Raw genomic sequence first — 12,583 nt, forward strand, 5'->3', positions numbered from 1 at the left:
ACACACACACACACACACACACACACACACACACACACACACACACAGTGAGAGAAGCATATCCAGAGTGCTGGTGTGATGTGTGCATCAGTAAGTGAGCTAACACTAGCCAGTGGACTCCTCCTCCCCTGTGGCCTATTAGTCAGCGGAGCATTAGTGTAATTACACACTCTTCAGTTCCTAACGCTGCTAGGCTGCTCTAGCGTGTCATTACCATAAATATATAGCCCAGAATAGGATTTACATACATAAACACTTTACATGCCATTACATTCTTGATTGAGTTTGAACTTTTGAGTGTGTTCAAATAATTTGCAGCAACAAACGTCCACTAGTCAATCAAGGCTCTGCTAATGGGTTTCACCACTGGACAAAAGCTGTCTTCAATAACATGATCACATGGTGACTTTGGGCTTGCCCACCTATCTTCCTCTCCGTATCCTCATTTTGGCCACGTTGATGAGTTTTAAATGACAAAAGGACTGTAGTTTGAGTGACACAGGTTGTTTTTTTGATGTTGTGGTGCATGAAGCCCTCTGTATTAAGATAAACAAAAATTATATTGAAAGTGGAGAATGGAAAAAGAGATGAGAAGATTGATAACACGCTTACATATGTGTTTTAAGTAGAGCTGAAGCCTGGGGGGTTATTAGCTGCGCTCTGCAAAAATAGTTCCTTCATGTAACTCCCTCTAGAAAAATAAATTGCATTTACAACTCTGTATTTTTGTTCGTGTCTGTCTGTTTTAATTAAGGCCTTATCTCTGTGTCTGAGAATGAAACCAGTGCCTTAAACCTGCATTGTTTCCAGTGGCTAGCAGGGGTCACACAAAAAGAATTCCAAAGAGAAAATGGTCCAACTCTCACTTCATTTATTAGCTCAATTAACATTTTCCTAATGAGTTCATGATCATGATTGCTAGTTTCAATTCTTCTTTAAGACAGCAGAATGTTCATTTTGTACATTATGGTCCCATTTAGAGTAAAATTATGAAGCAGGCTATGCCATAGGGCATGGCTACCTTGTGATTGACAGGTCGCTATCACAGGGGTGTCCTTGTATTCTTAGTCAGATCCACCCCTCATTCCTATACAGCTCAACCCTCTTGCCCAAATATGGTCACTTCTGGCTCCAAAAAAACAAGAAGGCGAAGGCCAAAATGCTAAAACCAGGCCCCCAGGAAGAGCAATTTTAAGCCAGTTTTTGTGGTGGCCACATAAAGGAATTACATTCGTCACGTGGTGCCATGTGGCCCAAAAAGCCTTCTTTCCTTAGACTTACATGGCAAAAGAGACATTTGTAAATCAGAGGATGTATTTTCTTGAGCCTCAGAACCCCTGCAAAAAGATTAGTTTCACTGATCTATTTGGTCTGGTAATATTTTGAAAATAGTATCCAATTCTCTTTATACATTTGTGGCCAAACTCAAAGCTTCAGAATGGTAGTCAACAAACCAATGGCTCCCATGGCTCTATTCGCTTATTTTATCCATGTACAGTTTTAATCAAACAAATGAGATGTAACATGTTTATCAGTAAGCTTTAGAGGTGTTGGTAGTTTTATTTTCAAACTTTGAAAAGAGACATGGTTGCTGTTTCCTATCCTTTCCAGTGTTTATGCTAAGCTAGGCAAACCTTGTCCTGACTTCAGCTCCATACTTAACAGAGACTTAAGATTGATATTGATCTTTGGAAAAAAAGGGAGTAAGTGTTTTACCCAAAATGTATAACTACTTTTTTTTAATGAGAAACAAACTGAAGGATGACAGCCTTTGTCACTTGTGTAGTGCAAAATCCAGGGCCCCTTCTTACCCTGCACTGCAGTGATTATAGATCTTTACATTAACACTGGGCAGTGTTTAAATAATTACCTCCCACACTGACTTAGCAAACAGACTTAACAGCAAAAACACAGCACTGTGCTAAGAAAAAGCTGTCCACTATGTCTAAAATTCCATTTATATAATGAGCATGAAATGTTATCCAAGATTAATTACATAGCGTACCTGAACAACTAGAGTGGCTCTCATCAGATGTGAAGCATTGCAGGGTGACTGATCTCAGAGCTGCTAGACTTGACATGCAGAATACTGGCTGGACACAACAAGGTCTAATTATCTACATCAGCTCTGGGCAATACTTTTCATATTTTTGCTTCATTTTACCCAAACTTACACAGCTCTGTCTTTGAAATGATGGTGATATCGACCAATCAGTGTCAGCGCTCAGTCCAGTCAGGATAGTCTGAGCCAGCTGGGCTGTTTTTAGGTACATTAGTGATGGCTGTGGTCCAGACATTCATGGTCTCCAGAGGATAAATCCAAATGTATTTGCTGACCCCCTCACTCTTCATCTCAACAAATATTGGATGGATTGCTATTCAATTTGGTGCTATTATTGTGTGCAGTTGTTCCCCACAGGATGAATCACTATGTTGAGACCTTGACTTTTTATCCAGCTTCACCAGCAGTGAAATATGTTGACGTCTACCAGAACTGAACTATAACTCCAAACTGTACAGTGGGTATCGAGGATTCTACATAGATAGTAGAATATTTTGTCAAAGAAAGAAGGGAGACTCACAGAGGCAGGCAAGGAAGCTAACATGTCTGAATGTGTAAAGGGATGCTTTTACTTCAGAGACCCCTCTGCACTGCAGGGGATGCAAGGAGAGGCCTTTGTTCTTCTAATTAGCTTTTATAAAGTAATGTCAATTCAGTGCAGTCAACTCTCAGAAAATACCCTGACAACTTAATTTAGAGATAAAACAGAATACATCACTGAATCACTGACACAGAGCATCATGATGGTGGGGCCAGTTTTACTGGGTTTCACCTGTTAACAATCATATATGACTGCATTATAATTGTGGGTAATTTAAACATACTGTACAGGACTCATGTTTACTCCCATGATCCTCTAATCATTGAAAGATTTTTCACCACCGTCATATCCCTTTCCTGTATTTCTGTCCACGGCAATCTTATTTACTCTTTTATATGTCATTGCTTACTCATATCCCTATAAAGTGTTATCTTGGCTCTTTGTGTGACGACATAACCAACCAGAATCACTGTTATCTTATAGGAAAACAGTGCAATTAAAAAAATGGGAGTAAGCTTTCCAGTCTCAAAGAGAAAACATTAAACTTTTACTTTTTACCAGTTAAATGCTTGCTAAATACTTGCCTGCGTATGGATATTTATTTTATCAGAGACAAGACAACTTACAGTACATTAGATCAGAAATACTGCCAAAACAGCCAGTAGTCGTTCCTGTTTTAATGAGGCTGATGCTGATTTATAAAACAGAAAAGTTTTTTCTTGGTGCAGGTCCTTAATGTTTTTGAGCAAAATATTTAAGGGCCTGATTTAGCTTTGCCTTTAATATTTATTGGCACTAATTCTAAATCCCAAAATAATCTTTATTATTTCTCTCTCTTTTCTAGTCTCTGTCAGAGTTGGGTATAACGCGTTACAAAGTAACAAATTAGAGTACTTTGATTAGTTTTGCAGTAACGAGTAACCTAAAGCATTAGTTTGCTGTTTGAGTAATCAAATACTTAAGTACATTTTCAAACAAGACATCAGTTACTTCCGTTACTTTTAGAACGCTGGTCCTTCAGCTCTGAAACAGCAACGTCGTTTGATTCTAATAACGGAGATAACGTTAAACCTATCAGTCTGAAAGAAGCCACGGAGCTTGTGGCTCACTACGTGGTCGGAGATATGCTGCCGTTGTCTACGGTGGAGTCTAAATAGGTGGAGTACATCCCTAGAGGAAATATTAAAAACGCTGGGGTGTTGTCATACAGTTGTCTCCGGCAACAGATGGTTCTGTGTTTCTACTGGTCAAAGTGACGGCTGTGATGGGAGAATTGGATCTCAGTGAAGGGCAAGTGGTCCATAACTTGAATTTTGGAGACAAAAAAATGTAGGCTTAGCGCCCTGTGGTCCATTGCCCAATAGGAAATGTAGAATACTCAAAAGTACTTTAAAAGTGCTTGAGTTACTTTTCTCAGGGAGTAACGTTGGAAGTACTTTTAAAGTAATTGAGTTACTTTACTCAGGGAGTAACACAGTAAAGTAACTGGTTACTTTTTTAAAAAGTAACACAGTAGCGTACTTTGATTACTTTTAAAGTAACCCTTACCCAACACTGGTCTCTGTGCTGGAAAAAGCAAAGAAACAGCCTTGCTCTAAGTTGTGAATCATATCATGAGGCGTTGTGTGGTAGAAAAATATCTGTTCTTGTTTTTCTAGACCATTGCTTTTTTCAATACAGTCAGTGCCTTTATTTGTTATAGGGTTTTAATAGGGGCTCTGGTTCTCTGGCACAGTTTTAGACTAGTTTAGATTTTCAACCAGCTACCTTTTTTACCATTTGGAGGTTCTGTTCAATGAGAAAAAATGTTCTTGTGGTGTGCCCCAAGGTTCAGTCCTAGGCCCCAGAGATTTAGCTGTTTTCCAATTATTTTGGCTGAACAACTTTTCAAAAATGACCTGTAGATGGCAGTTTGGACTTTTTTTTCCACATTGTTGGCTATATATTTAAATTTACAAGCCTCATAGTGGACATGACCTTAATAAACATAATCAAAATAAAACAATTTCTTTAATGGGACAACTGTGAAAAATATGCTTTTGTTTAATTCATCTTTTCAATTCATTTCATAGCCTCATTCCAGATTACAGTGATGACCTCCTTCCAGTGCATTTGAGGGAGGTTACATTGAGTTTCATTTGTGTTTCTCACTTAGCGTTTGCTCTCTTTACCACAGTGTTAATCTTACATTTGTTCCTTCCAAGCCACTGTGGGTCACATTGTAAGGGATCACTCAACTGTTTGCCAAATGCTGATGTGTTCCTTTTTTCCAGGGGAGGATGAACTAGAAATATCTCCCTATGATGACACACTAATGGATACTCGCATGGCTTCCTTAGTGGCAGGTAAAACACACTCTGACTCCTCTAACTCAAACACACACCTACACACACACACACACCTACACACACACACACACACACACACACACACACACCACACACACANCTAACTCAAACACACACCTACACACACACACACACCTACACACACACACACACACACACACACACACACACACACACACACACACACACACACACACACACACAGCCACTCATGCAGTCTTTGTTATGATTAGGTAGTTATAGTCAGTGTCCATCACTGTCACACATGGAGTCATACCAGTGCGCCAGTGAAGCCGAGGACACTCTGCTCTTTTTGAAACATTTCTGTCTCAGCATCCATTTACTAGGGCTGTACCTGACTTAGATTATGTCAGTCGAATCAGTTTTGGCTATTCAATACGAATATTTCATGATTTGTGTTTTTCCTTATAAAGTTTTAAAGTTTGAACAGGGGTGTTAGTATGCTAAACAACCTAACTGGGTTAACAACACACAGAAGTGTGCAACAACATTTTTTGCTAACACTAAATATCACACAAAAGCCAGAGACTGTGTCGTATGATGTTCCTGTGAGCTCTAAATTCACCACTTCTCAGAAGAGAGAAGATGATGTTATGTCAGAGCCTTATGGTGCAAAGTCTCTCCTCCTCTGTGCCACTGTATCCTGTCTGCAGCCGTCTGCCCAAAATATCCCTAGAAGCAAAACAAACAAAAAAACCTGCTCAACTTGAAGCAATCTCAGTCAAATGAGGGGTCTTTGACTGATGATTTGAATCTCTGACTTTCAATGGGCAGGTCCACCATTTACACCCTCAGACTTTGTCCTTGTACATATTGTTGGTGCTGGGTAGCAGGGGTTGGATAAGCAAGGCTAGACGGACTTTTCAAGATTTCATTTTCTCAGGAAATTGTGGATTAGCTGTTGTTAGTTGGCTTGTTTTTGAGTTTTGGGGCCAGAGAACATTAGATTACTTGTAAGGTTCTTAAGGACAGTAATATAGTATACGCCCTGGGCTGGATTTGAACACTGTAGACCACTTGACTACAAGGTTGCTGTCAGTTATGACATTCAAACCCAACACTTGGGTTCAGAGCAAATATAAACTACTGTAGGACAGATCACCACTGACACTGACAGAGTCCAGAGGATCATTCCTATTGATTTTATGACTACCCGGTATTTACTCAACTATCACTCCCAAAGTTCCCTATGACAAGTGCTTCATAGATTGACTGTTCAAATTTTGCTGTGGATATTCATAGCTGACAATCTCCTCCACTGTAAACCAATGTTTCTTTGACCATATGGTGATCATTTGGTCATTTGGTGACCTTTCTTTCTTTGGGGAGCCACACAGTTTACTGGGCATATGCATAGGCATATGCATCCCAGAGGATAAACCCATTTCCACTGAAACTACATGAGCTTTCCTTCACCACCGTCAGGAAAAAGTAAGCTCTACATTCTTGCCTCATTACTGGTGAGGTTCCCAAAATAGCAGGCCTCTTGAGACCTCTGCCAAGCCCCTGGGACTGGAATTAGGACTTATTTAATTTACCTCAATTACTACTTTTACTTAGTTTACTTAAGAGACTATTCTTCTGGGATACTTACTGTAACCCAATGAATTTAGCTCTATTAAAACACCAAATTATGCTGTTTTAATACTATTATTTAGTTTATTCTTCTTTATTTTTTTGTTTGGGTTACTTAAGTTTACTGTTTACGTTTGTAAGTTAATTACCTTTAATCACTTTGGGTTCAGTGAAATGAATAGGAACTCTACAGAGGAAGGATGATGATCCTCAATGAAGTAGGAGGCTATAGTATTTCAGAAAAACAAAGTTGAAACAACTCTCAGTCCCATTATTGTCATTCTTAGCACAAAAACGCCACATCACAATGTTTCCACTGGCCTCCATATTATCAGAATGTAAAAATCTAATCAATAGGAATTATACTTTTTAAACTCTGGACCTTAACTGCTGTGGGAGTCCATTGTCCGACTTGATAGCTCTCCTACTGAAACTGATGGTTGATTACCCATACCACTGTCTCCTTTTGCAGTTGCTCTTCCTTAAACACTGCATACACATGACATAAAGTATGAAGTCCTCTACTTTTGTTGCAAGTCACAGATTGAATAGCTACAAGATACTTTTTTAACAATTATTATATAAGGCTTGACACTTCCATTTCCCTCTTTACAACTTTCTGCACACCCAGGTGTTTTGTGTTTGGCTAATTTAACTTCTCCTCACCCCATCAGCCTCATCTTTCATGCAATTGGATGGTGAGAACCAGTGCCTGAAGGCAGCGCAGGACTGCGGCCTGTATGAGAAGTGTGGCTCTCTGCGATCAGAGTATGTCCTGGCCTGTACCAAACGGGTGCCTGGGACCACCCGGTGCAACCAGCACAAATGTCACCGGGCCCTGCGGCGCTTCCTGGAGCGGGTGCCTGAGGAATACAGCCTGGGCGTCCTGTTCTGCCCCTGCACTAACACCCTGTGTGGTGAAAGGAGGAGGAAAACTATTGTGCCCTCCTGCTCCTACCAAGAGATGGAGGGTCTGCAACCCAACTGCCTCCACCAGCAGAGCTTCTGTCGCCGAGATGACCTCTGCAGGTTAGACACAAAGCCTAAACAGATGTGTGGAGCTGATGCTGTTTGTAAATGTAAGAAGGCTGTAAAATGGCGTTATATGGGGCAGTTTGATTACACGTTAATTGTGAAGTTGATAGTCTATGTTTATGTGTGTGAATATCTTTTTTGTAATGATAGTTGTGTCACAAAACCGATGTGCTTCCTTGCAACTTCCCATTGATGAACTGTATAATGTATTGAGGTTAAAAACACACATCTGGAGTATCTGGGTGCTACTGGTTGCTATGTAATCAGGGAATGTGGGCTATTGTCTCTTACTGATGGTGTCAGTGGCTAATTGATCACCCAAGGTGCTGCCTTTTTGTAATTAACACTTGGCAGCAAAATAAGATCACATTGATGATATCCTGTTATTGGGTCAGAGTCAGACGTATTAAGATATTTGATCTTGTTAATATCATCCAGATTGTTAATATCTGAATGTCTATAACTACAGCTGCATGTAAATTCAGCTTTAGATCAGAGTCAGCACAGACGTGTCCCTGGTCAAACCAGCAAGTAGCACAGCAAAATATATCTGTGTGTCTGGGAAAAGGTGGTACTGGAAACTTGCTGACATAGTGGCTTTTTGCAAGTTAACCTTTAGACCAAATGCACAAGAGCAAATAGTTCTGAATAGCAGCAGCTAATCCTACAAAGCAGCTAACTAGCAGTTTTGGGAAAGCTACTTGGAAATGTAGTGAGCCACGCTACCAGTTACTCTACATCAAAATGAAGTTTCACTACATTTAAGCTATATACATAGATAAATGTTAGTAAGCTAAACTACGAGAAAATGGCAGAAGTAGCTTGCTACTTGCGTAGCTGCTTTTATTTATTTTTTTTACTTTATGTCAAACCAGCATTATCTCAGTGATAATAAAAACTGTCAGCCAAACAATTTTTATAAAATTACAGACTTAAATTAAAACGTTCTTCTTTTTATTGAGGACTTTGTGACATTTGAACATGTCCTCCAATACCATGTCATCATCAGTCGGCCTATTGCCCTTTCTCCTTCTCTCTCCTTTTACTACTTAATGCATTTCTCTGTTTTGGCCTCTTTCAGTAGGCTATCCGGCTCTGTCACTACTTCAAAGTCAGAATTCTAAAATCTATTTTTTACTAGAAGAAAACAGACAGTAATATAAACAATAAAAATAACAGACCTTAATTAAAACTTTTTTTTTCTTTTTAGGGACATTATGAACATGTCCTGCAAACAACATGTGACATCAGCATGTCACTCTCTGTCTCCTCTCCTCCTTCTTAATACTGCTCTCTGTCTCTCAGCTCTTTCCTTGGCCCTTGTTGTGTCTATTTCTCAAGTGTCCACTGCAAATCTACTAAATATACACAGTCTATGGGGAAGACATGAGAGAGACACGTCAAGAAGTGCAGTGTAGCCAATCAGAGGCAGAGTAGGGCGGGTTTTGCCAAGAAAAGCCAATAGGGAGGCAACAAGCAGAATAATCTGAAGGATTAGTATGTGATGTCATGTGGAAGTGTTTCCCTCGTCTACATGCCTCGATCTGACGCTGTCGTCAGTCACATTACTTAACCGGTACTTCTAATATCCTTACTTCATCCAGACATCCCCAGAAAAAATTCTGCTGCACTTCAGAGCTTTTCCTGGGAAAAAGAGCTTGTAACTTTTGTGGACACTACCACACTACTCAGTCAATTAATTAACTTTGCGACTGAAAAGCTATTTGACTCAGAAAGTAGTGGCGTTACCACCATGCTACTGAGAAATGCTGTTAAATTCGTAACATCACTAAGTGTAGTGAGTCTACTGCCCAACACTGCTACCTAGCAATCAAAATTGTAATTAAATAAATAAATCACTATGTTAATTTTCTATCGTTATTTGTGGAGAAGTTTATTCATTGACAGAGTAGGGTTATATCAAATCGGACAGTGCAAGACAGCTAATATGATAGCGTACTCTGTTTAGGATTCTCCAGCTCCCCATTCCCTTAGGGCCCTCTGACACACCAAGCCGAGGATGGTCTGTACCTCAATGTCGGGCTGTTGGTGAGCGTCGGTTGCCCCAGTTGCCCCAGTTGCCCCTGCGGTGTGTTTCTTCCCTTGTTTGTAGTTTTTTGGCTGATTCAGCACATGGAATCAGCGGCGGAGCCAATAAGAGGGATCCCCCTGATTAGTTTCCTCTCTCACAGGTGCAGAACATACGTGCTAGTTGGCTGTTGGCTGTAGTCTTTACGGTGTGTTGAAGTGCAACTTTTTGGTTGAGACACAGGCCACATGAGGCAATGCAACAGTCGGCCTTTGTCGCCACTAGTTTTTCGATGTTGGCTTGGTGTGTCTGGTCCTTTAGAGCTCAGCACTGTGAAGATGGTTTGCTGTTGGTTCACGATGCTAATTCATGAGTCAAAGTTCATCCAAGTTAAACCATTTTTTTCCCCTGTATATATTATTATTTAATTTAGGTTGCATTGCAATGAATGAATCTCACCTAAATGTCACTATATTCAATGATGGTGTGACCGGATCTTATGATGATGAAGATGATGATTGCTGATTAATTTTATTGTGCCATAATGGTTTAATTGCTGTCCATCTTCTTCAAAGTGTAATGTGTGGGGAAAAAAACAGTGATACTGAGGATATGACATAAATAGCAAACTGGTATTCCAAAAAAATGCATAGAAATCCAACAGTCCTATGTAAATGATAAAAAGTGGGACCAAAGTAAAAGTATCATGAAGATTGTAAAAATGAAAAGACAGAGAAAAGGCTAAATGTACAAGTAGGACTGAAAGCACTGAAATCTGCTGAACCCAAATTTACATGCATGCAAACACACCCCAACCTACACATCCAGATTTCCTGCCCACTTCTTGTGTTTGATGTTGAGTTGTTGTCTGTGTTGTTGCCAGGTCCAGACTGGCTGATTTCCTTAATAACTGCCAGCCATCTCCTCTGACGGCCAGCGGCTGTCTGAAAGACTCAGCAGGCCTGTGCCTCCGAGCCTACGCTGGACTCATCGGTACGGGATGCAGGGGGAGGGAGGGGGAAAAGGGGGGAGAGGAGGGAGGAGTTGGGAAAAGAGGTATGATGAGAATTACATGAAATAAAAGGCTGCATTTCACCTCCACCAGAACATAACTTCCAGGAGAGGAAGTTTTGGGTGAGTGCAGCTTTATCAGCGTAAACCGCCATATGAGTGTAACGCAGAGGCGATGTGCTAGTCTTTCAGATACACACACACAGGGACTCACATGTACTAACATGCACCCACAGTGGTGCTCTGCTGCAGAATGAATACAGGGCAAACGATGGAATGGATATTTGGTGTTATTTTTGGCATTGTTGGGGGTTCCCTTAAGCCTGGCAGCTTGTCCAGCCTATATGATTATGGGGGAATTTATATATCTATAATATTGTCCTAAGACTCTCTTAAACAGAGCTAATAATGTGCAAATCTCCAAATAAAAGTGGCTGTACAGACTGAAGTGGAGTGGATGGGTAGAAGGATACAGGAGAAGTGGAACAGGAGAGTAATGGGGGGAGGCAGAAAGTGTGTGAGCGAGGTGATCAGACAGAGCAGAAGTGGAGGAGCAGAAGCGGCAAGATAGAAAGTGAGGAGGCATGACAGCTGACAAGAAATGTGGATAGAGAGGCATTGAGTGGCTTTCTGCTCACTCTGACAATGATGGATGACTTTTCTATGAGCCTCATAGCTTTCTTAAAGGCACAACTTGCATAATCCACATATTTACAAAAGGGCAGCTGCCAGAGATAATCAAACGTGAGTGCCGTGCATTGTTTTCCTGAAGATAAAAAAAAAACATATTAGTTGTATTTTGTTTCATTTGGCCCTCTACTGGAGTTAACATTTACATTTAACATTTGACCACAGAAGGCATAGACAGCGACCCACGTCTATCACTAATTATTATGTGAATGCTGATTAATCGTGTAAAACATACTGTATATGCTTGAAAAATATATTGTATCTTAAATAATGAGCTGGCCCGTGGCTTCTGTCCTCCAAGACAGTTTCCTACTCCAAACCAGGCTCCAGTTGTCTCTGAGTTTATTGTAAGAACAAGATATTTTAAGTAGGGATGCACCGATTTATCGGTATCTGCCAGTATTCTCCTTGTTGACTGTGATTTGCCTATCTACAAATGAGATGACATTCACTGATGGCAGTGGCCGATGTTTTACCGTTGTGTCACATCAATTTTGTGCCGAATAAAAAGCAGGGCTCGAGACTAACACCATCTTGTTGTCCCGGGGACAATAGAAAATGTGTTTGGGAGGGATGGAGATCCTCCCCAGGACACTATTCAGATGAAAGGATTAGGGCTGTAGTCAACCACAGAAAATCTTGGTCGACGAAAGTCGCACATAATCTTCAACTAATCGATTAGTTGTGGGGAAAAAAAATCTGCACGTTATTTTTACTTCTGCGATGGTGTGTTTGTGTCACTCTGCAGTTACACCTCCAAAACACTAGTCGGCGGTAGAGGACTGTTAAGTGCTGTAAAGTTTAGTTGATTCAAAACACACATTAAACACACATTAAACATGGCTTAATAGAGACAATTTCAAACACAAGTATGCAAATTTGCTTCACTATAAATTGCAGAACTGACAGACAAACACTTATCTTTATCTGGACACATTTCCCCCACCAATACAACATGCTAACGTTATTAGCACAAGTCTATGGCATTTTACATTGTATAAATTAGCCTAGCAACTAGCGATCTTTTCCTTTTTTCATATAAAACCAGGAACAACAGCAACACTTAACAAAGGTAACGGCACATAATTTGGCTCCATTACAACTCACAGGATTCACAGACAAAACAACTGTCTTATACTAAACACATTTTCCAAGCAAATACAACATGCTAACGTTATTAGCACCAGCATATGGCATTTTACATTGTATAAATTAGCCTAGCAGCTAGCGATCTTTCCCTTGTCTCATATAAAGCCAGGGACAACGGCAAC

The 12,583-nt window shown here is 40.3% G+C and overlaps 2 protein-coding genes across 3 annotated transcripts in view; one reads left to right on the forward strand and one right to left on the reverse strand.

Moving 5' to 3' along the window:
- spdl1 (spindle apparatus coiled-coil protein 1) overlaps positions 1–12,583 on the reverse strand; it is a 581,008-nt gene that overhangs the window by 52,189 nt on the left and 516,236 nt on the right. The window lies entirely within an intron of this gene.
- The window catches only part of gfra3 (GDNF family receptor alpha 3), a 102,111-nt gene that overhangs the window by 47,095 nt on the left and 42,433 nt on the right, over positions 1–12,583 (forward strand). For both annotated transcript variants that reach the window (XR_007569830.1, XM_050042991.1), the window contains exons 3-5: positions 4,877–4,948; positions 7,222–7,576; positions 10,495–10,604. Coding sequence is in view for 1 of the 2 variants with exons in the window: in XM_050042991.1 (XP_049898948.1) it covers positions 4,877–4,948; positions 7,222–7,576; positions 10,495–10,604 (537 nt within the window). In the remaining variant the exon portion in view is untranslated. The remainder of the gene's footprint in view (positions 1–4,876; positions 4,949–7,221; positions 7,577–10,494; positions 10,605–12,583) is intronic.

The sequence above is a fragment of the Epinephelus moara genome, chromosome 4, assembly GCF_006386435.1.
Source record: "Epinephelus moara isolate mb chromosome 4, YSFRI_EMoa_1.0, whole genome shotgun sequence".
Taxonomy (NCBI): domain Eukaryota; kingdom Metazoa; phylum Chordata; class Actinopteri; order Perciformes; family Serranidae; genus Epinephelus; species Epinephelus moara.